The sequence below is a fragment of the Zalophus californianus genome, chromosome 1, assembly GCF_009762305.2.
Source record: "Zalophus californianus isolate mZalCal1 chromosome 1, mZalCal1.pri.v2, whole genome shotgun sequence".
NCBI lineage: Eukaryota > Metazoa > Chordata > Mammalia > Carnivora > Otariidae > Zalophus > Zalophus californianus.
Window position 1 is genome coordinate 17,063,488 of NC_045595.1, and position 27,635 is coordinate 17,091,122.

General features: G+C 46.5%; 1 protein-coding gene across 3 annotated transcripts in view; it reads right to left on the reverse strand.

Annotated features, from left to right (window-relative positions):
• Positions 1–802: 802 nt before the first annotated feature.
• Positions 803–27,635, reverse strand: part of SMARCC1 (SWI/SNF related, matrix associated, actin dependent regulator of chromatin subfamily c member 1) — a 174,828-nt gene continuing 147,995 nt past the window's right edge. For 2 of the 3 annotated variants that reach the window (XM_027584621.2, XM_027584620.2), the window contains exons 26-28: positions 18,073–18,334; positions 5,463–5,639; positions 803–3,163 (exon numbers count right to left, since the gene is read on the reverse strand). In XM_027584621.2, coding sequence (XP_027440422.1) covers positions 3,072–3,163; positions 5,463–5,639; positions 18,073–18,334 — 531 coding nt within the window. In that variant the 3' untranslated portion in view covers positions 803–3,071. Of the gene's footprint in view, positions 3,164–3,429; positions 3,724–5,462; positions 5,640–18,072; positions 18,335–27,635 lie in introns of those variants that run through there. The other variant, XM_027584622.2, reaches the window with a different exon arrangement.

Genomic DNA, 27,635 nt, shown 5'->3' on the forward strand with positions numbered 1-27,635 from the left:
TGAACAATCCTATGGGTGATCCTGATCTGTCCTGAGGTTGGCAAACTACTGTCCATAACTACATTTGGGGGAACCACTCCACAGTAAGGATCTGAGGAACCTGTGGCAGAGTGGTTGGTTATACATGTCCTGTTATACTTTAAAAAGAACTCACACTCAAGCTTATAAACTAGTCTTTAGTTTGGGTCAAGGATTCACCTCCTTCATCACCCCTGGGAAGTACAGGAACTTTGGGAGACCCTGCTGGTCCTAGCACCCTGTGCTACAGGTAAGTTGGAACAGGTTGGGCAGCAGAGCACAACCCGGCCAGCGCACCTCTGCGAGGGGTCAAGCGTTCACAACTCTGCACAGAATCCACCGCTTTTGCTACACTGGGTTCATGAGCCTCTCAAAAGCAATGGCTCCTTCCTTTTTTCTGCACAGGGTTTGCACCTGTGGATGCTCAAAGGCTATCCTTAGAAGTACATCAAGGTTCATGGAACCAACTACCCTCAAGGCCTGCCTCCAACTTGGGGCCGTCTAAACTGCATCCTGACAGACATGCTCTAGCTTGCCAAACAAAACTATTCCTTCTCTTGGAGGTGCCAGGATGTTGGCCACACCTCTTTCTTCACTTTGACCATGGAAAAGAGTGGGCAAGGCACATTTAACTGTATGCTCCTTAAGCATCATCAAGGTGGTTGGTCAGGAAGCCCCGAATCGCTGAACTCACTGCAACCAGGACCAGGTGGGGCTGAATATTTACGCTCCTCATAGGACACATGAAGAGATTGGTGTGTGAATGCAGAGAATGGGACTAGAATCCAGAAATGTTCTATTTATTCACTAAAAAAGAGGGAGATTAGGTCTTCTTGATCAATTTCTTCTAATCTCCCAAAACTCCCCTCCCTTCATTTTTCCAAAATAACACACTGAGAAACACGTTTGTACAAAAACCACATATTATTCCCCCCCCCACCCCCACATTGGGTGGTTTTATTACAGGAACGAAACCAGATCAAAGACATGAAAAGAAAAAGTCACCACTTATATTGAAAACATACAGTGTTAAGAATTCAGGTATTCTGTAGAATTGTTATCAGCATAGTAAAAATATTTCCCACCTGGATCTTTTAAATTTGAAAGTGATCACATTAAAGACCTGAGGTTACAAGGGACCACAGTATGAACCAGAATTCCATTTTCCTTCTAAGACCCCAGTGGAAAAGGTAAGTATTTGGAATGAGTTTCCTTTGGGAAAGACTGGCGGGAATTAGGGAACACCCTGGCCATTGTCAAAAGGCACTGGGATCTTTCTGGAGGCAAATGCATTGGAACTCAACTCCAGCAGGAACAAGCTCATTTCCACTCCAAGAGTCCAGAACACACACGCAAAAGAACAAGGTTTCCTTGGTTCCAGTACTCAGATGGTGACCAGGGCCACCTGGTTAGAGGCAACACCTGAGGGTTTTGAAAGGCAAATCTTAATTATGGTTTTATTTATTTTTTTTGCTTTCTGATACTAAGGAAGGAAGTTCTGAGGTGTTTTATAAACACCTCCCTACACCCTCTCATATGTAAAGCTTTACAGAATATATAGAAAAAGATATCCAAAAGGTGTTCCACTTTGCATTCTAAATAATAAAACTGCCACTTGAGAATGTGACATGAAGAGGCCAGGTGCTTTGGAAATCAAGATCCACCAAACACACCCTTCCCCCATCCATGGAAGGATAGAGGGGAGGGAACAAGCACAAGAAGAGAAAACCAAGAACTCTCAAGTAATTCATCAGCAGGGGTAGAAATGGGCTCGAGTTAAGGCATGTTTGTGGCTCCTCCTCTGGAATGGCATTCCGATCTCTCAGTCCGAGTACCCGAACCCTCAAAGCATGACGCTCTGATTGCCAACTGAGTGCCTTGGAACACCCCAGCATCTCCCTGACAGCCCTGCGACAGATGGAATGTGAGATGTCAGAAAAGGAAGGGAGAAGGGACGAGAGGCCCTTGATCCCGGCCCACTTCTCCAATCCCGTCCCAAACCTAAAGTACCGCTTCACTAAACCCCACTCACCCTGGACTGCAAGAGGTAGTTTGGGGACTTGAACCCCCCAGCCATCCTAAACCAAGTTCCATGAGCTAAAATGTTTAGCACTATCTACTTACTTTTTTTTTTCCTTTTTAAAGGTTTTTTTTTTTTTTTTTAAAGAGGGGGAGGGAAAAAAAGAATGAGTACAAAGCAGTGACTAGTGGACTAGACTCAGTGGGTAGTCATGTCCCTAGACTCTCAAATGTTCCTGGTTAGTCTAGGGAATGAAGAAACGCTTCCCCAGATCCCACCCCTAATCCAACCAATCATCTCTACGGTAAGCCAGAACCAGTGGGCCCAGGGAAGGAGTAGGTCTGCTCTAATGCGCTCCCCTACCAGGTACAAAAGGGGCCACGCAGGGGGGGCGGGGGTCCTCCCATTCCTCACCAGGAATAAAATCAGTGGGGTCCCACCCTGTCCCCAACTCTTTGAATTTTGGTGCGTCTATGTGGGGCAAAAGTCTCATGAAACTTCACCATCAGCACCAATCTTAGCTCAGATTAGCAGAAATAAGGTCACTTATAATGCCTTTAGGTTTGTCCCTTCTGGCTATTTCCTCTGCCCATCACCATTTTTTTTGGTTCCTATGAACTTAGGATGCTCTCATTTAAAGCAACAATGACAAAGAAAAAAAAAAAACATAATGATTCTAAAGCATGAGCTACGTAAGCATCAGACAAAGCCAAACACTGAGGGGAGAGCACTGAAACAACAGAAATGAACTTCTCGTGCTGACAGGACCTGCAGAGAAACGGTCAGTATACCCCACACCAGGTCAGGGGGACGCAGGCTACCCGCCCCCCCACCCAGGCCGGCGGAGGACCTGACACAGCACGCGTCACGGCATGGCAAGGGCTGGCGAGAGGGACGGGGAAATACGGGATGCGTGCTTGGGGCTGCGAGAAGAAAAATCCTAAAAGAAACCCGAGGAAGCCGCGGAGCACAAGTCTCGTCATCCCCCTGCAGCTGCCGGCGCTGGGCGTGGACGCTGCCTGCATCCTCCGGGCTAGGGGGCGGCTGAGGCTGGTGGGCCTGGAGCGGGAGGCGGAGGGACTCCATCAGCGGGCGGCGGCGGCGGCGGCGGCGGCGGAGGGGCATCTGCAAACACAGCCAAGAGGGACTCGTCATTGCTGGAAACACAAGGGCTTGGGAAAGAGCCCAGTCAGAGAAAAAGGGCCCGAGGAAGTAATTTTCTTTACGGCAGGCAATCCATGCAGCCTTCGAGGCGCTGCTGCCACCGTGGGCCATGCGGGTCAGGTCCCCCTGAAGCCCCAGGTTGCGGCTCGCCTGGTGAGGTGTCTGAATCTGTCCCAACCTCCTCCGCGGCCCAGCCCTTCCAAGAATCACTCCAGACCTTTGCAGAACTTAATTATAGTTTGATTTTATTGCATTTTAATGGTTCTCTCTGCTAATTTTATTTCTTCAGTTAAATGATAAAGCTCCTTCCTGGGCAAGTTCTGTGTCTTCTTTCTTTCTCTCTCAGTGCCTGGCCTAGGTGGGCACAAAATAGATTATCAATAACTTCTTGCTGATTAAGTGTCTCCACCAGGGCCAGAGAGCTTCACTCGAGGCAGCTGCTGACAAGCCGGACAGTCCTGGGAGGCCCCGCGGCTCCTGAACTGCAGTCCTTGGATTTTTGGCCAAAACTAGGTCAGGTCCTGAAGGGAAACAATTAGTATGAGTGTCTGGGGCTCTTTCCTATTTCAACTTTAGCTGCTTAGCGTACAAAGGAACCCTAGAGATGATTTAATCCAGGGTTTTTTAAACCTCTTGATTTTGTCAGAAACGGAAACATGAAACAAATAATTCAAGTACAGCCTTGCTTACCAGTCAGTTCACCCAACCTTCCCCCCAGGAGATTTCCACCAAACTGATAGAGCTCTTCAAAGCATTCTGAAGGCCCCTGATCTAATCCCTTGGGTCATCTTTCCAGTGGAGGAAACTAAGACCTGAAGAGGGGAACCACCTCACCCAGTGAGGCCTGCCTGGGACTTAGAGCCAAGTCAGCGGCTCAGAATCCTGGAAACACTCATTTGTGTCAGGAGCGGGGGGGGGGGGGGGGGGGGGGGGGGGGGCCAGGGCAGAGAGAAGCACCTGAAACCCTCCACATTCTCAAGGTGTTCCCCTCAGGGCCCTTCAGGATGAAATCCTGGACAGTGGTAAAGACCAAGGATATTATATCTCTGCAACTAAGATGGTCAACTGTCTTGGCAGACTGGCACATCTGTATACTGCCTGTAAGGCAGTGAGCTCAAGTGTGTTCTTGCCAAGGAAAAGAAGTATCCACTATACTACAATCGTTGACCAAGGACTCAAGGGAGATGTTTTCCTACTGTCACAATCCTATACACCCAGCTATATTGCTGTCTTTCTTCCCTGCACCTACTCTGTCCTAGCCCCTAGGGGCCCAGAGAGAAATGAGACATGCCTTTGTGCAGCCTGCCTCCTGGCACTGGGAAGTCTCCCCCGAGTGCTACAGTGCACTCAAAGCACTTCAGAGTCTCAGATAACTTGTAAATCCTATATACTACTATCTACTTGTTCATTTCTTGTTTTCCCAACTAAAGCTCCCTGGAGACCAGGAATTCTTGAGTCCTAGCTCTGTCCTGTGAGCAGCACATACATGAACTTGTAAATGAACCGGGATCACAGATGTGGCTGGGGTACCCGGCCACTACTGGCTGCATTTTGGGATCATTCCGAGAAGATCGACAGGAGTAAAGGGCAGGGCAGAGCTTCTGAAGCAACCCTCTGGAGGGTTGGAGGAGACCACGGTGTACTGGAGAAAAGCCCTGGCTTCATACGTATGTCAGAAAGACACTGCTCAGCAGCAGCCGTGCCTTCTCCACAGAGCCTGCTAGGACCTCCCATTCCCTCTCAACACAGCCCCTCAGTACGCCTTCCTGAGTCTAAGCTGCTACTACCAAGATCCCAGAGTAGCTAAGAGAGACTTGTGATTTCTGCCTTAAACCGGTTCTTCTTTCTTTGCACCCTCCATTTTGAACCCGGTGTCCATAAAAGGCTCCTGTAGGAAAACCACCAGCAACTCGGTATGTCTAACAAGATTCAAGCTAGACCTAAGGCTTAAAGAGGAGTGGGTGAGGAATGTCTTCCTGGCCTCTCCACAGACCTCAGGGACGAGAGTGCATGCCATAAACGCTATGGCACACATGGCCAAACGACTGTAAGCATCTGCACTCACCACCTGTGCACCTGCTCATCAGGGGTGCTGAAGAGCACTAACCACAAACCGATCTTCTGGAACCCACTGCCACAGGCTGCACTGTCCATGGACCTGCCAAACTATAGATCACCTAGAGAATAAAGCCTTTGTCCCTTGTCTACAGCCTGCCCAGAGAGACCCTACGGAGATGCTTCCCCCCATGATGCTACTTACACATGCCATTAGGTGCCGTGAGGGGTACCCGGGGTCCTAAGATGTTTCCTGGCATTGGAGGCATACCAGGAGGGGCTGGGCCACTTCCGGGGGGGTGGATGTTGGCTGCAACGGTGGGAATCATGCGGCCTGGCATGGGCTGCCCAGGGATCATGGAACCTGGACCTGGTATCTGACCTGTGGAAGGAGATTTAAAGTATTAAGGTAAGTGTACTAGGGAGAAAGGGATCAAGTCAATGGCCAGGGCTGCTAAATACAAATACCTAACCCTCTGAAGGATCTGAAATACCAACAGAGCAAGAATCTGTAATAATCTCTATGTCCAGATTTTCATTTTGGGGAGGAGGAAGGATAATGGGGCAATCTATGGAGCGAATGGCTACCCTAAACCCTGGTACCGGCAGGGAGCTGTCAGAAGCAATTACAAGAAAAGCACCCTAAAAGAAAACATTTGTTTTGGTTAGTCTGTGTGGACAGTGGCTCGTCATACATTTTCCTGAGGGCACAAAATACCAAGCCCAGGCCACATGGGATGGAGCGGACTTTCACAGCAAGTTAGTGCACAGTCCAAGGATAGTAACTCAGTCAAGACTGAGCTTCACACAGGGGCTTCGTGGGAGGGTATGTGTGAAAGGATATTGGTCACAACTGTGAAATCAACATTAAAAAGAGATTCTGATCGGAAGTTCCAAGTCCTGTTCACAAAACCATTATCTCCTTCTAGCCCCCACCATGAAACACTGTGGTGGGGAGGCGGGGGGCTTGCGAGAAAAACAGACGACCCCTTCATCTCTTCCTACTGGTTTGAAATTAACGAGAGGAGACACCAGACACAAGAACAGTAAAATACCTCCTGTCTGCAGTTTCATACTGAGCCGTCAGGACTTTCAGCAAACTTTTTCTGTAGAGCCAGACAGTAAATATTTGGACCTTCAGACCGTATGGTCTCTGGCACAGCTATTCAACTTTGTCATTGTAGTATGAAGGCAGTCAAAGATGACATACAGGTGTCACAGATAACAAATATGTGAGACTGTGTCCCAATATATCTTTACTTATGGACTCTGAAATGTGAATTTCACATAATCTTCATGAGATATAAACATTCTTCTGTTGAGTTTCCCCCAACCATTTAAACTGTAAAAACCATTCTTAGTCTGCAGTCCATACAAAAACAGGAGATGAGCCAGAGTTGGCCCACAGGTTGTAGTTTGCCAATCTTGCTTTAGATATGATGAATATTTATTTGTTCTTAAACTCAGTGGTTTGGCTGCTGGGCTTGGTTTTTAAAGAGCTACAAAGGAGAATAGTTTAATGGGCACACACTAGGGTTGGAGTGCATGCTTCTCTCTCTCTCTAGGCAAATTATACTCTCTATAGAGTAAGGAAAGAGAAGGGGCACCTGGGTGGCTCAGTTGGTTAAGCGACTGCCTTCGGCTCAGGTCATGGTCCCAGGGTCCTGGGATCGAGCCCCGCATCGGGCTCCCTACTCAGCGGGAGGCCTGCTTCTCCCTCTCCCACTCCCTCTGCTTGTGTTCCCTCTCTCGCTGTCTCTCTCTCTCTCTCTCTCTGTCAATTAAATAAATAAAATCTTTAAAAAAAAAAGAATAAGGAAAGAGAATTTATGGTATTTTGTTTTTAAATCTAGGGACTTCAGTATCTCTGTAAGGTCAGTTGTATGAAACTAAATACAGGTTTCTAGACAGTTCTGAGAAAGCTGGAAGTAAGAATGCTTGAGGTCCAGGGGCGCCTGGGTGGCTCAGTCGTTAAGCGTCTGCCTTCGGCTCAGGTCATGATCCCAGGGTCCTGGGATTGAGCCCCGCATCAAGCTCCCCGCTCCGCGGGAAGCCTGCTTCTCCCTCTCCCACTCCCCCTGCTTGTGTTCACTCTCTCGCTGTGTCTCTCTGTCAAATAAATAAATAAAATCTTTAAAAAAAAAAAAAAAAGAATGCTTGAGGTCCAGTCTTATAAATTTGGAGATAACCTAAGGGGAGTTCTTGGTCACTGTTTAGAAAAAGGTCTGTCTTAAGAAAGACACACAAGGGGCACCTGGGTGGCTCAGGCGTTAAGCGTCTGCCTTCGGCTCAGGTCATGATCCCGGGGTCCTGGGATCGAGCCCTGCATCGGGCTCCCTGGAAGCCTGCTTCTCCCTCTCCCACTCCCCCTGCTTGTGTTCCCTCTCTTGCTGTGTCTCTCTGTCAAATAAATAAATAAAATCTTAAAAAAAAAAGAAAAGACACATGAAGTTTCAAGCCTCACACCACTTATCTCCAGTGTCTGTTCCCTGACCCCCAGGACCCAGGGACAGGAGCCCCTCACTACTGGGGTGTCAGTGAAGGGCATTCCAGAAGTTCAAGAGTCAGAGGAAAAGGTGGTCTACCGACTTTGGGGGACAATTTTTAGAAAGCAAAATATATCAACATTATGCCTCAGAATAAAAAGGACATCAAGTTGGGGGCTCTCAGGCCCACCTTTCCGTGCGCTATAAGGCAAAAAGGCAAGAGCCCAGCACAGGACCCCCAAGGTCCGTCCACTGGGGGAGAGCTTGGTCAAACTGCGCATAGAAGGCAAGAGCAGGCACTGAACTCACTGTGGGGCAGACACTGCCACCCCCTCACACCAGCTGAGCATCGAAGCCAAGCTGCTGGGCCCTGTGCCACAGTGCTGGGGCACATTTCGGCAGCGATGGAGAGCCCATCCATCTAGGGAGTGACATGGAGATTCCAGGAGCTACTACCCAATCTGTTGTATGTCACACAGCCCACACATGTACAGCGTGGCCGCACATCCAGGGAAGTCCGCAGAAGGAGCAGGCCAAAAGCCCTGAAACCTTCCAGTCAACTGAGACAAACCTGTGAATGACTTGGGATTTTGGATGATGTGCAAAGGAGTGAGGAGCGGGTTAGAGATAGGAGGACAAGAGCAGACTATCCTAAGCACAAGGCCCAGCCGGAGTTAAGCAATCAGAAAATAATACAAGTGAGCCATTCCTTACAACCCTGCTGCAGCAGCTCCTTCTGCCTGTGGATCCTGTCTCCCTGGGCTTTAATAAAACCACCATTTTGCACCAAAGACTTCTCAAGAATTCTTTCTTGGTCATCGGCTCCAGACTTCACCCCACCAGATGTCATCTATATTCCAAAACCACATCAAGTCTCTGAGCGCAGAAATTTTCCTAGACTCTGATGGACAGAATGGCTCCCACTTCCACTGCAGTTGCTTCATACTGTCTTCTGGATTACAATTTCCTCCAACCTGTTTCATCTGCTCCAACTGTGCAGTTTGCCTTCCTGGGAAACACCACACCCCCCACCCAGACCAGGCCCTGCCCACAGGCATCCTCTCCTAAAGAAAAGGTCACTTGAAACTACCCTTCTAAAGAAAGACTTCGTATTTGTGTAAATCTGCACTTTTTGCCATCTGCACAGCCCATAAACACTCATAAAACAAATTTTAAGACCTTAAAAAAAAAACAAAAAAAAGAAAGAAAATAATACAAGTGTCATCCCCTGTACTCCTAAGAGCTACCCCTTATAGGGAGCATCTTCATACTTGCCACTCCCTGAGGTACCTGCATCACCTTATTAGCTGTTGCCTGCATTTCCTGAGGAACAGGCTCAAAAAGGTTAAAAAAAAAATGTGCTCAAGTAAGAGCCACGTGACCCACGGTCTGTCTGAAAAGACTCACAGCAGAGGGGCTGGATGAGCCCTACACGCAGAATGGGGTCGGGACTTGGGTGAAAGATTTTGAAGGGAGGAATGCAGGACTGATGACCTGTGTGATGGAGAGAAGCAGGGACTGTGTGGGGGCAGGCTGAGCAGACAACGGTAGGAGCTGAGGGGTGAGGGGCAGCACCCCACAGGTGGCCTGGGAATGGGTGAGAGAGCAAGGCAGAGGGCAAGTGTGTAGCGGGAAGGAGAGAGAATTTGACATGCGAAGCGCAGCGGGGATGAAGTGGGAAGGACGGGCAAGGACGCCTGCTTTGGGGATGGGAGACGCGGGACAGGCCACCCTGTAATGAGAGGGCATGGTGAGGCGGGGTGCAGGGGAGGTACGGAACTCTCAAAGGCTCACACGATAAGTGGTCCATGGAACTAGTCCCCTGCCGCTGTTCAAGAGGCTCCCGAGTCCCTAAGTCTCTAAGAGTGATTCTCTAAAGTTATTCTGGTAGTGTGACAGGGAGACAGCAGATACTTTTGTTTTTGGAGACACGAGGCCCACTTTCAAGCCTGGACCGCTCATTTCCCAACCTGGAGATGAAAGAACTTTTCATGGACCCGTGGCCAATGGAAACCATGTACTAGACCAGCCATACAGCCCCTGTCTCTCAGTGGGTGCAAGCTGCCTCCTTCTTCCAAGTTCAGTCTGGACAAGAGGCCTTGAGCAAGTGAGGAAGAATATTTGCCAGCCCTTCTCAGATTTCCCTCCAGAAAACTAAAGAGAGAGGTAAGGCACGACTTTACCAAAAAAGGCCATGAGTACTGGTAAGGATGGAAGAAGAAGAAGGAAGAAGGAAGGGCACAGCAAGTGACTGCTCACAGAAGGGGTATGACACACAGCTGTGCAGTCCCAAATGCTGCTTGTTTTTAGCAGCAAGACAGACGTTTATGCTTTGATGTGAAGAGCAAGGTGCGGGTTGCCCCAACTCCTGGCTCACCAGTGGGCATCCCTGTCAGCAGCCACCCCAGTAACATCCTCAACAGGGAAAGTATGAACTAATCGGACTGGAAAACTAAACAGTGTGATCTTACTTCCACGTCACCCCAACCAAGATCGAGTGTTCTTTGAGTCACTGAGGATGCCCAGAGCCTGGGTTTCCTGAGATTATACAGAGTGAAACTAGATATCTGCCCCACTCTCACCCTATAGCTTCTGTCTGATCGGGGAAACAGTTTATTTGTTATAGTGCCTTATTATGTCACTGGTCCCTCCAACATGCTGTGAGAGCAAATATTTTCATTGTATAGAGAGAAAACCAAAGCTCACAAAAGTTAAGGGACTTGTGACAGTCACAGAATTTGTAAGAGGTATCAAATCCAAGCCTTCTAACTCTAAATCCAATTCTCTTTCTACCACACTATTTTGTGCTCAAATGAAACAGTTCATGCGAAAGGATTTAATATAATAGCCAGCATTAAAAAAAAAAAAAATTGGGGCAGCAGGGTGGTGCAGTCTGTTAAGCGTCCAACTCTCAGTTTCAGCTCAGATGGTGATCTGAGGGTCATGAGATCGAGGCACCGCATTGAGCTCCATGCTCAGTGTGGAGTCTGCTTAAGACCTCTCTCTCCTTCTTCCTCTGTCCCTCCCCCTGCTTGTGCTCTGTCAAATAAATAAATAAATCTTTCTTTTTTTTTAAAAGATTTTATTTATTTATTTGAGAGAGAGAGAGAGAATGAGAGCTAGAGAGCACGAGAGGGAAGAGGGTCAGAGGGAGAAGCAGACTCCCCGCCGAGCAGGGAGCCCGACGCGGGACTCGATCCCGGGACTCCAGGATCATGACCTGAGCCGAAGGCAGTCGCTTAACCAACTGAGCCACCCAGGCGCCCCTAAATAAATAAATCTTAAAAAAAAAACAACTCAGATGTATACTTTAGTTCTAGCCACTTTAGTTCTTCTCTGCTTCCTGCAGTAATTTTTTTTTAACAAGATTTGTGAGAGAGAGAGAGAGAGAATGCACACGAGTAGGGAGGGAGGGATGGAGGGAGAGAATCTTCAGGCAAATTCCCCACTGAGTGCGGTGTCCCATGCAGGGCTTGATCCCATGACCTGAGCCAAAACTAAGAGCCGGACACAACCGACTGAGCCACCCAGGTGCCCCTGCAGTAAGTAATTTTTTAATTTACCAAACATATGGCACCCTGCAGTGGGTTGGATGGTGACCTGCCCTCACCAACAGATATGTGGTACATGTTCTAATACATGGAACCCATAAACGCAACCATATTCAGAAAAAGGGTGTTTGTAGATGTGATTAAGTTAAGGATCTTGAGTTGAGGAGATCATCCTGGATTATCTTGGTGGGCCCTAAATCCAATGACAAGTGTCCTTATAAGAGACACATAGCTGCCGCCAGCCACCAGAAGCTGAAAGAGACAAGGAACCGACTGTCCCCTAGAACCTCGGAAGAGAGCAGGTGTGGCTAGATAATGAACTTCTAGCTCCCAGACTGAGAGAACACGTCTGTTGTTTTAAGTCACCAAGCTGGTGAAAGAAGAAGACGTAAAAGCAGAGTAACTTGCCGAGGTCATGAAGTGTAAACAGGGGCGCCCATGTGGGACCTGGGCACCATGGCCCCAGAGGCGGTGCCCGTGCACCCTGTGGATGAGGGTCTGGAGGAGGGGTCCACAGACTTTGCCATGCAATCTGTGCTGCCACTGAACTGATGGGTCACTTCTTTGACCCATACCCGGCTCCAGAGAGAAACAGTTCTCCAACCAGCAGCTCAGTGTGGGAGTTCCAGCAGGGAAAGGAGCTATTCACAAAATAATCTGGCAAAGAGGAGAATCAGCTGCAGATTGACACAGACCCGTGAGGTAACGTCTATCCAACAGGCACTGGGGCTAGGCCTGAAGGCTCTTGCTGGCAGGGCCCAGTGGTGCCATTTCCAAAGCTACCTGCTCAGCGGCAGTGGCCTGTTTACCTATTTCCCTATATTTTCATGGCAACAAGCTGTGACAGGGCAGCTTTAGGGTTTTGCAAGGCCATAAGCCCAACAGTTGCAAGAAACTTCTTTTTCTTGCTATAAATCCCGAAGTCTTCTGAAAACCAAAGTTCTCTCACCTTTCTGTCATAATAGGGCAATAAAGCCACTGGGACACAGGTGTGAAGGAGAGAACAGTGACCCCTTTGGAGAGGTGGCAGCAAAAAGGAAGAGCTAGAGAAAAAACAGATTACTTCTGCTTATCGGACTTTGCACAAACACTTCTCAGGCGAGCAAGGAGCACCAAGAGTAGGCGATGTCCCTGTGCCACCCGGAGGTTACGGCTGTCACATACTATACGACTCACAGTGCTGGGTATCTAGGGCAGTGGATTTAGGGAACAGATAGCGGGGAGACAGGGATACCCTTCTGAGCCAGGACCTGCCATTTGCCAGCAAGTGACAGTTATTTCATTGAATCCTCTAGGTTGTTAGGGAGATTGTGAGACAGAGAGAGCCCAGTTTCGAGATCAGGAAACAGTCTCAGAGGGACTGTGTAATTTGGCCTGTGAGTTCCCAAGGAGCAGAGACTGAGTTGAGGCTCATTCTCTTTTCCTTAACACCTACACCACCGTGTCTTGAAGCAGCAGCTCTCTCCTTGGAAAAGCTGTTTCTAAGGATCAAATCTGAAATGGGCAGAATTTAAGAAGACTAGGGAGAAGACAGAATCAATTTCTTGTAATGCAAACTCTGTCTTTTGATATCTAAACATTTCTGTGTTTTTTCTGGTGTCCGACAAAGGTCTCACCACTTTTAATAAGGATGACAATGTCTGAAGGCATTGCCATGACCTCTTAACTAAACATGAAGAAAGCCACAGGAGCAGGCCTTACCGAACAAAATGAAGGGTGTGTTTGTATGTTTTGCCAGTAAAAAAAAAAAAAAAAAAAAAAGTTCAGGTATCTCCTTCCCTGGTAGAAAGGGAGGTGAGAAGGAGAAAGAGATGAGACATTGCTTCAAAACAGTAGCATCAAAGCAAAAACTGGTGGGAGTTTGACCTACATACAAGCTTTAAAAAAAAAAAAAAAAAAAAAAAACAGCAGGCATCTGAAGCCTGAAAAATGGAAAGGTTTGCTAAAATTAGGTTTAGCCTAGTGGAAAAATCCCTCATACTCTCTTGGGTCTATTAGATCTTTTACTAAAGCATTATGCCCATCATGCCTGGTGGAATATTATTTAAGGATTTTTATTCTTTGGGATGGAAGAGGCAGGTGGGAAAAGAACATGAAACTAGGAGAGGGAACTTGTGAATTTCCAATCTTGGGCACATTTCATCACTCCCTTTTCTAACCGTCCACAACACATCCTCTGGCTGAGTGCCCCAGAGAACGGAAATAACACAATCAGGGCCAAGTGAGGGGAAGCCCAGGCTCCTCGGGGACTGCTCCTGCTGCAGAAGCTTCCGGGGGGCGCCCACGACAGACGCTCTTTGTTGAAGACTGGGCCCTCACTGTTCTCTTTGTGAGGGTAACCTGCTAAGCCGGAAAGTGGCTCGGCGGCCCTGTTATCACAGATGTGAGCAGGACCAAGGGCACTGCAGATAATAAAAACTGGGCTCTTCCTTTTTCGGTGTGGGGCTGGGAGTCCAGGCAGTCGGCTAGGAAGGGATGACTGGATGGAACCCTTTCCTGAGCATGGTTTCCCACGGGCAGAACTGTGTACGTGGGTCTAACATGGGGGCTTAAAAGCCAAGTAACTAATGCCTTGGTTGAAATTTCCTTAAACTACCAACATTTTGCTAATTCTAGTTTTATCATTAAAACATCATTTCTACCATGTCTGAGTTCTCATCAATTCAGATCCATTTCTATTCTGGTTTTTTAGGCACTTCCAGAAATCCTTCTACTGTTAACCACAAGGGAACCACAAAGGTATCTAAACCAACATGTCCTTTTCCTTCTGCTTTCCACACAGAGGCTTCCCCAGGGCAGGCGGCTCTTTCCAGATCCACGAAAACTCCAAAGTGCCTCATTTACTATAAATGTCCAGCGGAGGGCAGAGCTTACGCTGTACTCACATACTAGATCTCTGTCATTTCCTTGTGACTAAACTCACTGACAGGTCATGTTCCTGTAAGAACGGGCTGAGGCCCTTGGGAGAGCCGACATTAAAGACCCCCAGCCACCAGAGGTGTCCTCTTGGCTCAGCAAAGTAGCACAATCAAGAGCACCTCAGGAAACAGCAGCCTCGACCCAGGCCCCTGTCCTTGGTTCCCCACGTGCCGTCATGGATACCATAGGCCAGGGCGCGCTCAAAGGCCACTGTGCGTGCGCTCAAGAACCGGCTGCTATCACGACTGCTCACCTTGTTCGTCTGGAATGGCAGTTTTACAGGGAGAACTCAGAAGGCTTGAATCTAGAAATCACTTCATGAAATCAGTTTTCCAATTTAAATGTAAAGATGAAATGCAGTGGCACGACTTTATCAAGATGAGCAAAACCTAAGGGTGGTACAAAGACGGCTGGGGCCGCCTCCACTCTCCATTTGCTCTCTGTACGCCAACGACAGACTACAGAGACTTCCTTTTTGCCTTTTTGTTTGTAGCAAACAGACCTACTTGGGACAGTTTGTCAGAGACAGGAACAAAATAAAACCTACACAAAGCTCGACTTCCCGGGGTAGGAGCAGGACCAAATAATAAGCACCGAGGAAGAATGAGAACAGCATAAAGACAGTATTCTCTATACAAAATTCTAAGTAAGCGAATGAATTAAGGCGTGGTCCTCAGAGAAGGACAGGTATTGACTTATACAAAGCCACTCTGGGACCCAGGCTCATGTGTTTGACAGCCTGGCAGATTCATGACATTGAGCTGCTATTTTAATGGGCTTTACCACTAACCAATGGACAGTTTTGTGGAGAAGAGATTACGTGGGATTTATCTACATAATTATACAAACCCTAACTAACAGAGCTGGACAAATTAACCACCCAGTGAGAAATCAATCTTGACCTTCTCGCCACTTCCCCAACCTTGCTGGCTTTTCAGAGGCTGATTTCCCCTTCCTTCACACACCATAAATTCTGGCCAAATACCAAAAGCTAGCCAACTGATCTGGATAATCATCCTCAGCTCCTAACATAAACGCTGTGGCCTGTAAACTTTTCTAGGACTTAGGAAACAACAGTTTGAAGGACCAAACCCAAAGTTCCTAACTGACACCTTGTAGCAGACCAGAGACTGAAGAGAAACTTCACCAAAAACACTACCCACTTCCTCACCTGCCCAGCTTTTAAAGGCCCCTTTAGCTCATCACCAGAATATGGTGCCCTAGGCTCACCTGTTAACAACCAGCTTTTTCTGAAGTGGTGATATTAAGGCAACTTTTAACTAGTGGGTTCAATTTATTGTTGTTCTTAATTTTACTAACACACTTGATTTAACTTTACATTTGAACTCCAAAGTACCCCCACAAAAGGGGCAATTAAGAAAAATGATTACCTGAAGCTGCTAGAACTCTCATACATTGCAAGCACGTAAATCCATATGACCATTCTGGAACAATCTTGGCAGCATCTACTAATGTGAACATATGCATATCCTATGACCCATTCTAGGGACTCTGGGGCAATACAACAGAAATGTATACCTATGTCTGCTGTTGATGGGAACGCAAACTGGTGTAGCCACTCTGGAATAAAGTACGGAAGTTCCTCAAAAAGTTGAAAATAGAGCTACCCTAGAACCCAGCAATTGCACTACTAGGGGTTTACCCCAAAGATACAAATGTAGTGATCTGAATGGGTACCTATACCCCAATGTTTATAGCAGCAATGCTCACAATAGCCACTTTGGAAAGAGCCCAGATATCCATCGACAGATGAATGGATAAAGAAGACGTGGTATACATATATATACAATGGAATACTACTCGGCCATCCAAAAAAAACATGAAATCTTGCCATTTGCAATGATGTGGATGGAACTAGAGGGTATTATGCTAAGGGAAATAAGTCAGTCAGAGAAAGATAATTATCATATGGTTTCACTCATATATGGAATTTAAGAAACAAAACAGAAGATCATAGGGGAAGACAGGAAAAAATAAAACAAGATGAAATCAGAGAAGGAGACAAACCATAAGAGACTCTTAACTCTAGGTAACAAATTGAGGGTTGCTGGAGGGGAGGTAGGTGGGGGGACGGGGTAACTGGGTGATAGGCATTAAGGAGGGCACGCTATGTAATCAGCACTAGGTGTTATAAAAGACTGATGAATCACTGACCTCTACCTCTGAAACTAATAATACATTATATGTTAATTAATTGAATTTAAATTTAAAAATACATTAAAAAATGTATACCTTTTTCTATCAGACATGTGCACACACACGTTCACAGTAGCACTTACTAGCTATTAAAACCAAAGCCTGGAAACGAATCAAAAGTCCATCAACAGGAGAACAGACTAATAAACTGGGGTACAGCCCACAATGGACCACATACAGCAAACTGGAGAAATAAATCTGCAACCACGCACAAATCCAACGCCGTGAATGTATCTCACAGACCAAGTGTTGGTGAAAGAAACCAGACAGAAACAAAAGTCACTGTGTGATTCCCTCTAGACAACATTGAAAACAAGCCCAACTAGTCGCTGCTGTCAGGAAGCAGGCCAGCTGCTGCCCCCAGGAGAAGAGGTAGAGAGGAGGATAGCGTGGGCTTTTGGGTAGTAGTTGCACAGGTATATTCTCTTTGTTAAAACTCACTAAATATTCATGATTTGTGTCTTTTTTCATATGTACATTATATTTCAATAAAAAACTTTTAAGAAAAAAGATCTCATCACAGATTTTAGTCTCATCATACGTGCAATGATCTTTTTCCTTAAAATTCACTGAAGAAGAGCTTATTTCTGTGAGAAAGTAAAAAGAGAAAAACGCCCTATTTCTATTCTAAAGGCTATTTTTATGAACTCTTGTTTCTCTGGCATGGTCTCCCTAAGAGAAGAGCTGTATCTGAATCTGCTGCAAGTCCCCTCTTAGTCTGGGGGTCATGGGGCAGTGTCCGGCTATCATTCTGGAATCAGATGGAGCCCAGGACAAATCCTGGCTCCATCAGGCAGCAAGGCCGTGTGGTCCCTGCCATGCATCGGTTCTTCAACTGTAAAGTGAGGACAATGAGAAGTGAGCAGAACAAGGTGGGTGACTGGACTAGCATGCAAAGACTTGTCCTCACCAGGATGTAATTTAGGGAAAAAGGCAAAAGCATCTCTCTTCCCATCTTGTACAAGCTAAATGCAGATGTTGGAACTCCTCAGGAGCTCTCTGTGAACAATTACTACAGATTCTGATGCTTAACACTAGCCAGAACCAAGCACCAAGTAGCCATAGGGAATTTCTCTCTTAAATATTTATCCCAGTAGTTTTAGGAATAAATTTTTAAAAGTAAGCACTGAGGAACAAAAAAAATTTCGGTAATTCTGAAGCTGTACAATAGGTATATATGGAGGGATTCTTACACTATTCACTCTACTTTTGCCCATGGTAGAAGGTTTCTCTAACAAAAAGTGAAAAATGGCGGGGAAGTGATGGGTGTGGAAGCTGGGTCATAAGAGTTCATTGCGTTATTATTTTTGTGTGTGTCTATCTTTAAAAATGTCTGTAAGTTAAAACAAAACAAAACAAGTGTAGACAACCCAAGGATGAATTTTTAAGGAACTCTGGGATATACTGGCCACGTGGAGGCTGACCGACCCAAGGAAAGGCATCACACCAGGAACAGAAAATGACAAGCATTATGTGGTGAAGGCTATACAACCAGGCCCCACTTGCCTACAACTACCTAGATGACAGTGGGCATCCTAGTCACAGTCCTAGCCCCGAATCAGCAAGGGTGTGGTTCTCTCCTTTGACAGCTGTGCCACAGGGATGGCTGCAGCCTTACCTGGGAGCACAGCCTGCCGCTCACCTGGCTGCGGTGGATGAGGTGGTGGCATCTGGTGATGCATCAGAGGGTAGGGAGGGGGCTGCTGATGGGGCATCATGGCGGGGTGCCCTGCTGCTCCAAGCGGTGCCAGGCCAGGTCCTCCTGAGTGCTGGTGTGCCTGCTGAGGGTTCTGCCCGTGCTGCTGCTGTTCCATCTGCTGCCGGGCTCGTAATTCGGCATATTTCAGCTGTTCCATGTGGAAGTTCTGACGTTCAGTGAGCAACTGCTGCCTCTGTTGTTCTAACTGTTAAGAAAAGGAAGGGGAAGAGAGAGGACATCAAGAGAGCTTCTCAGGAATGGATGCCACACAGGACCTGATGCCTGACTTCCCTATACCACCTCACGGGGACATAGCCACCTTGCCTCCTGCAACATCTACGGTGAGAAAAGGCATTACTTCTTGAGTAGCTTATTTCCATATGGACACCAGTTACCAAGGTCAAGGTCTTTTCTGTGTTATGCACAAGGTCTGCCTTTCCTCTAACCTTCACCCAGTGCGGTTACTGTTCTCTGGGCCCACTCAGTACACATGGAATCCTCTGTCTGGCAGGCCTTCGGGGATGTAAAAATAGATTTCATGACTGCCTGAATAAAACACACCTCTCCTCTCCTTTTAATAGTCCCTCAACTACTAAAATTTCAAGTCCACACAACCTTCCCAGGTGCTCTCTTCTGGATGTGATCCTTTGGTTACTATTTTAGAACTGACACAGAGTTAGGTCCTTTGGATGAGTGGACGTGGCCTTAGCTGCAAACACACACATTTTTCTATGTGGAGCTTTGGCAATGCCACCGTAAATCTTAGCTTTCAAGTACTCAAAATTATACTGGGTGACACATTCACAGAATATTTTAGGTGCCTAAATAAAGATGTGCATGAATCTTGGTTTGAAGAATATAAGTATTTCAATATTCGAGATAATCTTTCTGGGACCCAAATTAAAGAGAAATAAGCTATTATACGTGCCAGGAAACCCAGAAACCATATGCCTGAGAATAGTTCAGAGGATGAAGCCCACCTTAAGTGCTATCAAAATTAATTTAACTCAGGCCTGAAAAAGAAAATCAACGTGAACATGAAAGAAAATAAAAGTCCAGATTTTGGAAGTAGGAAGTATAAAGATCATAAGGAGGGTTAACAGATCTATTTCTTTTCAATAATGTCTGAGCCCACCATTTCCAATGGCAAGATCCGAGGCACTGGGAGACATTTTTAGAGCTTTTCTGTCGTCCAAGATGGCAGAGAGAAGCCACAAAAGGCTCCTGAGCACCCGAAACGTGGCGAATCTGAAGTGGAATATGTTTTAAGTATAAAACACACACCGAATTCTGAGGATTCATGCTAAGCATGAAAAAAATTAATTTTTCATATTGATTACATGTTCAAGTAATAGTTTGTATGTACTGAATTAAACATAATTTCACCTTTCTAAAAAATGTGGCTACTAGAAAATTTTAAATTACATATGTGGCTCACACTGTATTTCTGCTGAATAGCACTATTCCAAGGCATTTAATAGATTAAAAAAATGTAACATTTTAGCTTTCAGGAGCAGCCAGTTCTACACATAAATACTATATACTATCACCAGCAAAAACTGGTTGGAATACGCATGAGAGTTAGCCTAAGAATATGGGCTCTCAGCAGAAGGCTGTCTGAGGAGAAGACCCTGTGGAACCAAGTGAGAAGCATTACTGGTTATCAGGAGTAGCAACATGTCCAGGGAGTGGCCATGGACAGACGGGGTGCAGGAGGATGGGCCACAGACAGTGACAAGAACAGGCATGACCAGGTGAGGAGGAGGGGGAATGGAGACAATAGATGGTAAAAGCTTATGTCCGAGGCTGGTTAGCTGGCTTGCAGGGAGTCTCCCAGGGAGAAGGAGATCTTCTGAAACAAATGATTTTGTGAGTGGTTGAAGGTCATCAGGAGGGAGTGCGGCAGGGTGCTGCCACGGTCCTAACAGACTGGTCTGGGCTCTTCATTTTCTAGGGTGGGTGATCCGAAGAGGCTAAAGCCTGGCCCTCTTGTTTGTATAATGAACAGGGAATTGCAAGATGTAAAAAGCAAGAGAGTCCTTGGGAAGTCCAGCTCTGCAAGACATTTAATCAGTGAGTAAGAGGCAGACTGATAAAAAAGGGACTGAAAAATTCTAACTACAGGTCCTAGGATTCGCTTTCTTCTAACGATTCTTTCTAGGAAATTCAGGACTTTGCTGAGGTTAGACATAAGAGATTGCCAGAAAAGGACCTCTTATCTGTGTTCGTGTCAAGCACTACTGGTCTGGATGGCTTGGCTGAAGTCCCGCAGTTATGTAAGAACTGTAATTTAGGTCAAGATCTGTTCTGTGAAGAAGCTGAACTGTTACTGGAAGAGATCTTGTGTCGCTGAAGGGAAATTTTAGTCTCTGCATTACCTGCCTCAGTGGTTTGGTTTGGTTTTTAAACCAAACCAGTCCTTCTTTGGGAACTGACCTTACTCTCAAGGTATTAACCTCAGAAAGAAAAATTTGCCCAATTTTCCATGTCTACAAATGTACTAATCTTAATTATTCTATTTTTTCCTGAGCTTCACTTGTCATTTCAAAACATGGAAGGTAATTAAAAAAGTAACTAGAAGGGTGCCTGGGTGGCTCAGTCGTTAAGCGTCTGCCTTCGGTTCAGGTCATGATCCCAGGGTCCTGGGATCGAGTCCCATATCGGGCTCCCTGATCGGCAAGAAGCCTGCTTCTCCCTCTCCCACCCCCCTGCTTGTGTTCCTGCTCTCACTATCTGTCAAATAAATAAATAAAATCTTAAAAAAAAAAAAGTAACTAGAAGAATTAAAATAGATGAGTGATTAAACACACACATACACATACACACACTCGTGAAAGAGAACTCAGTTTAAACTAAAGCTCCAATGTGGGCTAGAAAGGTCCACTGGGGTGTGCGCAGTACCCAGACAGCAGGCTACAGCGTGGCTCCAAGAGGGTCATCTCTGCTCTGCAGCACACGAAGCAGAGCTTATGGACATATCTTGGTCTCATCACGCAACAGACATACCTCTGTTGTTGTGGATACCTTACTGCTACTGAGTTCAACTGAAGACTGCATTCATTTTTTGGCAATCAGAGACAATGTAAACTGGCAGTTTTTGAGGAGAGTTGGACAGTATTAAGCAAATTTTAAATGCATGAAACCAGTGATTCTACATCTGGGAATCTGTCCTAGAAAACTATGTATGTGTGTCGAAGGACAGTCATTAAAGTCCAGTTTTTGATGTACAGCTGTTTGAGATACACTGAGAAAAAAAAAGCAAGTCGCAGTAATATTTATTACACAATCCTAATTCAATTAAAAAAAAAAAACACCTTTGTATTCACATACACACACGTTATATACACAGTGAAAATGTCCTAGAAGACACCAAACTATTAGGTGATTATTCCTAGAAATGAAATTGAGGGTAAGAGAGACCTTTTAATTTATTCATTTCTTTCTTTATTGAAAATTTTTTCATCACATATAATATTTTTGTCAAAAAACAAACTACTAAGGAGCCTGGGTGGCTCAGTGGGTTAAGCATCTGCCCTCGGGGCTCAGGTCATGATCCCAGGGTTCTTTTTTTTTTTTTTTTTAAGATTTTATTCCTTTATTTGAGAGAGAGAGAATGAGAGAGAAAGCACACGAGAGGGGGGAGGGTCAGAGGGAGAAGCAGACTCCCCGCTGAGCAAGGAGCCCGATGCGGGACTCGATCCAGGGACTCCAGGATCATGACCTGAGCCGAAGGCAGTCGCTTAACCAACTGAGCCACCTCTGGGATGGGGCCCTGCATAGGGCTCCCTGCTGCTTCTCCCTCTCCCCCCACCCCTTGCTCGTGCTCACGTTCTCTCTCTCAAATAAATAAAATCTTAAAACAAACACTGAAAAACAAAACAAAAAAACCCAACACTAAAAGCACGTAAGTCACATGCTATAGATAGCTTGATTTTCTCCTCTCCGTTCTCCATTTCCTAGAACTGTGGACAAAGTCCCAACAGCTAAAGCGAACAATGCATGTACATTCGTGGACACAGAATGTTAATGAATCTGCCCATTTTCTCTCATGGCTCCAGTCTGGCTCAAGGGCAGCCGGTCTCACACAAAGTGGCCTGTAGGCCTGCTCAGAAGACACATTCCTCCGCCACATTCAAACTCTTGTCTTCCTCTCCCCGCTCACTGCTACACTCTGCATGCATCAGACGGCCGGATACAAGTGGAACCAGAGCACAACAGAACACTTTTCTGCACCAAAACACCAGACGCAGACCCAGCTGCAAAGTGCAGCCCAAGCTCACACAGAGCTCTTCTTCCAGCTTCATGGGCTCAGAGCAGGGAGGAGGGTGGGAAAGAGTAAAAGGTGGGGGCCTCACCAGTCCATCCACACGGCCAGGGCTGAAATATCATCTGAGACTTGAAGCCTCTGACTACTTGGCCTCAGAACTAAGTAAATAATCACACACCTTCTTTTGAAATGTTTGGTGTCGGTGACCAGACATCCATTTACAAAAAACCAAGTCCCAAACAGACCCATCATTCCTTCTTACACCTGTGGAGAAGAGAACACCCCCCAACTGCATCCTGTGGTTTCCCTGTGTGCTTCTGGAGGCGAAACCCAAGGGGCAGCTGCACACTGTGGTGACTGGTCACTCTGTCCTGTTGCCTTGTGCCTGCCTCCTGAGGTCAGGTGTTTCTGATTCGGAACTAAACCTACAACTGAGTACAGCTCTGTTCATCTCAGCTAAAACTACCCCTAATCTAATGGTGCACGTCTAACAACAGGTTCCGTTACAGGACAGGCAGCATAGAGATGCATTACCCCAAATACCCAGAACGCCACATGCAACGTGCTTCTCCTGGGGCAGTATGAAATTCACGTTCTGGCTCTTTGTTCTTTCTTCCCTAATTTGTCATAAAGTACAACAAACTTTCCTAAACCTACATCCTGTGTGTGATGAGATCCTATTATCCAGAACTTGACCATTTCTCTTTGCTTGCCCAGCCACTGCCCTGGTCCAGGCCACGATCATCTCATGTGGGCTACTTTAACAGCCTTGCCACCAGGGTCTCCCCTTTCCGAATCTTGCTGCTTTGTCATTTCCTCTCTACAACACAGCCGGCACACAGATCCCTGCAAAACTCTAAGGAAGATCATGCCAGCCCTCTGCATTTGTCTCTATCTTTATGGAATGCATAAAACAGGCTCTGTAGTTTTATCCACACTTTAATCAGAGTAAAATGAAAAGCCTCTGGATGGCTTACAGGGACTTCCACGATTAGGTCACCAACTCTCTGACTTTATCCTCTCACCTCCTCCTCATTTGTGCTCCAGCCCAACCACCTACTCCTCAGTTCCCAAAAATGCTCCTGCCTCCGAGTCTCTGAACTGTTTCTAGGCCTTAGAAGCACGTGACTGTCAGTTTCTCAATAAGGCCTACTCAGACCGCACCGCCGCAAAGTGCAATCTCTCCCTTGCCCCTCCCCATCGCCCCTCCGCAGCCTCTAACATACAGTTGTGTATGCATACACACAGAGCACAGAACATCTCCTAACACCCTAATTATTTCAAGCTCTACCAAGGCAAAGAGTTTGGTTGGGTTTTACTCACCACTGTATCCCCAGTACCATACGCATACCTAGAACAAAGTAGGTGCTTAGTAAGTATCCGTGGAATGAGCAAATGACCTTCATCTTACATCACCTATGCAGCAAAAGCCATCAGCTCTGGGCAGGCTGACTCTTCAGTCTCCTCTATTTAATCATGTCCTTCTCTTCACGTTCTGGATTTAGGCCTTTTTAATAGCTCAGATCAGTCCCTCCTCCACTAGGAAGATTTCCTTGATAATCTCAGCTAACCCTTCTCCTCTGGATTTCCACTGCCCCATCACCTCGCAGTAGGTAGTGTCTCTACGTCTCAAAGTCTCACTCACCCTCCTCTAACCTCCTTGAGGACTGGGTCTGGGATTCCCACAATGTCTCTCTTTATGGAATGTATTCAATCTCTACACCTAGCCAAATGACCTGCAGAAATTCAGAGAGCATTTAGTCTACCAGATCAGCTCATAGAACCATTCTCATGGGCATCAAATTATTATTTTTTTAATCCAAATGAGAATGCTTTAGACAGGGCCCACACCCCCCAGTTCTCTCCAGGTGGCTCCAGTGCCCAACATAACCCATGTCTGAAACCTGCTCTCTTGACTGATATGTGCTATTCACCTGGCATGGAAGGCTGCTCAGGTGGGCAGACCCTCTGAGTTATGAACCCAGCACAAGCTCAGCATCCTCACCTGAACTAGAGTCAATACTTTTTTCATGTCATTTCCTCGATGGGCTCTGTACATTTCACAACTGCCTTCCTCCAATACCAGCACTTCATGAGATAGCTGTAACAATATCTACTGAGCTCTAATTATAACTGTATGCATATCTATAAAAGATTAACATTTATATCCTTTGTTCTTAATTACTACATACTTAAAGACTCAAGAGAACTGATTTTAAGTCATTAGAGAAAAAAAGAAAGTTCATATCTGATTCTTTTTTTAAAGTAGGCTCTACACCCAGTGTGGAGCCCAACATGGGGCTTGAACTCACAACCCTGAGATCAAGACCTGAGCTGAGATCAGAAGTCGGATGCTTAACCAGCTGAGCCACCTAGTTGCTCCCATATCTGCTTCTTAAAGTCTAAGGAAAGATTTTGACATCTACTGCTACATAAATAAAAACAAAGGTTTAATTCAAAAAAAAGTATGTCCTGGAGCTATTACTTGTAGGTAAAGAAGTACACCTTAAAGTGAGCCGAGGCAGGGGCGCTGGGTGGCTCAGTCGTTAAGCGTCTGCCCTCAGTTCAGGTCATGATCCCAAGGTCCTGGGATAGAGTCCTGCAACGGGCTCCCTGCTCAGCGGGGAGTGTGCTTCTCCTTCTGCCTCTGCCCCTCCCCCCACCAGCTCATGCTCTCTCTCAAATAAACAAAATTTTTAAAAAATAAAAAATAAAGTTGAATTGAGGCAATGTGGTAGGCAGAGGAGCACCAGGTGGTAACTACAAGGCTCTGCTCCTGGCTGACCTGGACCTTCTAGTCTCAACTTTCTTAAGTTGTAATGGAGGATAAAACCCTGCATATCTCAGAGTCTCTTGGTTATAATGAGATGAGAATGGCTCATTTCTTTATAGACTATAAAGTGTTAGATAAAAGCACAGAGCTGAACAGACGCAGGTTTGACACTTGGCTCTGTCTCTTATGAACTGTGATCGGAGGTGCATGATGTACCCTGTCCAAGCTCCAGTCTGTCCGTCCGTAAGACGGGTGAACAAAGATACGGCCTTATGTGCCCATCCAGCATGACTGCTGGCTTCTTGTCCAAGGAGATTCAAAGCAATCAGTATCTTCTTACTAATGGCTTCCTCATATAGGTTTTGAGACATTAAAGGAGAAAAATCCATATAAAGTGGTTTAGCACAGTGACTGGTCCAATAAATGTTTGTAAAGTCAACAAAGGTTTAAAATTTTGAGAATTTAATGTATAGTCACTGGTTACTAGTGTGCCTAAAGAAAGGGAGGCATGTAAATATTTACTGAACATCTACTACGTATTCAAGGCACTGTGCCGGGCACACGCCACACTTCTTTCATTTAACTCCCACAACAGTCCCATGCGGAAATCACTGGTTAGGAAAGCAGCCGTGGCTTTGCCTGCCCACAGGGAAGGAGAGGATAGCAGGGCCTAGTGGGGAAAAGAGGTTATGCCGTCACTGTGCACAACATGAATTTCACAGGACTCTCTGGTTCTGAGAGTGCGCCTCCAAGCTGCCCTCCACACTCCCACTTCCTGGTATTTACACCTTCCGCCTCCCCGAACCTGGTCCCAGAACCAGAGTTGGTCTGGGTGACTGCAAGAACACAGCAAAGTGAAGGAATGGAGACTTCCAAGTTTAGTTTACAAGCGACAGTGTGGCTTCCATTCTGGGTGCTCGTTCACGTTCTTGCTCTTTTTAATCACTCACCCTGGGGGAGGCCCTTCACGAACGGCACCCTGGGAAGGCTCGTGCAGTAGGAGCTGAAGCCCCTGCCAACAACCCCAGGAGTAAGTTAGGAGGTGGGAGCCCCAGCCCTGCCGAACCTAGGAAGCCTGCAACCTCACAAGGCCCGGCGCCTGACCCGCCCAGCCAAGGTGCCTGGCTCCCAACTCCCAGAAACCACGGGAGACCTGGTTTTCTGTTTTCAGTCACTAAGCTTTGGGGTCATTTTTTTCCACAGCACATAGTTAGTTTCCATAACTAACACAGCTGTGTTACTACTGACAGTCAGTGGCTAGGGCTCGGGACTATCCCATACAAGGGATTTTCCTGCGCCAGATGCTGACTGAGAGAAGGCAGGCTGACCACCCAAGGATGTGAGCAGAGCAACCTGATGTGGTGGAGAGTGTCAGCAGAAATGTGTTCCCAATAATTTCAGTTGTGCTGTTTTATTCAGAGACTAGCCTCTAAAATGTCTTATGTGCTCTGATTAGAATTTACCGTAACAACAAAAAAAGATTCAAATAAGAAAACCACAGTACAGTTCTGTAATTTGAGATAGTAATTGTTACAAATCCACAGCACAAGGGAAATTCTGAAGGGCTAAGAGAAGTGCAGCCATTACACTCAGCCACTGGGTGTCCGGGACTCAGGGTGAAAACTGGGGAGGGGCAGAGGGCAGTGCTGATCTAGGTGACAGTTTCATTAGGGATTTCAAAGAATGGGGATCCCCAGGTTCAACCTCTGAAGAGAAAGTGAGTTAGAGGTGAAAAAAAGCCCCTTGAGAATCCAGACATTGTTCTCTCAGTGCCCAGAGTCCTGCCAGTCTTCCAGGCTCATCCATCAGTGCTGCTTTAGGAATGACAGCAGGGCACCTGGTTGCCAGTGGATATGACCCAACCATCATGTGAATCCTGCATGTGCCAAGAATCCACTATATTATAACCCTGTTACTCCAAGTCCACTAAAAACATCCATACCTGACAAAAGGGCAGCTTATGAGGATAAGATAAACACAAATAGTCATTCCCCAAAGCTCCGGCTCACCTCGCAGAAGTAATTCTCCCTCTCCCCGTCATCCAGGTATGCCTCCTCTCTGCTCCCAGAGGAGCACTGAACACACTGTGCCATCGTTTGTTTACCGGACTGTCTTCCCCATTCAACTAAAAGGGCAGACTTCCTTTTCTACTTCTCTAGCTTCCAACACTGATGCTGGCATACATGCATTCAACAGTCACTGAAACAAGAGCCCCCAATGTGCCAGTTCTGTGTTAATAAGGACACTCAATCAATTCTGCGCTCAAAGGGCCTATACCCCGGTATGGGAGATGGACACAGGAACCAGCAACTACAACACAGTGTGGGTGCTCTGTCAGGCTGCCGGGGCAGCAGATGGGGGGGACAGGTCACCCGGAGGGGCAGGGCTGAGGGATGCAGGGCTGGGGAAGAGGGCCTTGCTGGCAGAGGAGCAGAATGCACACAGGTAGCACAGAGAACAAAGCCA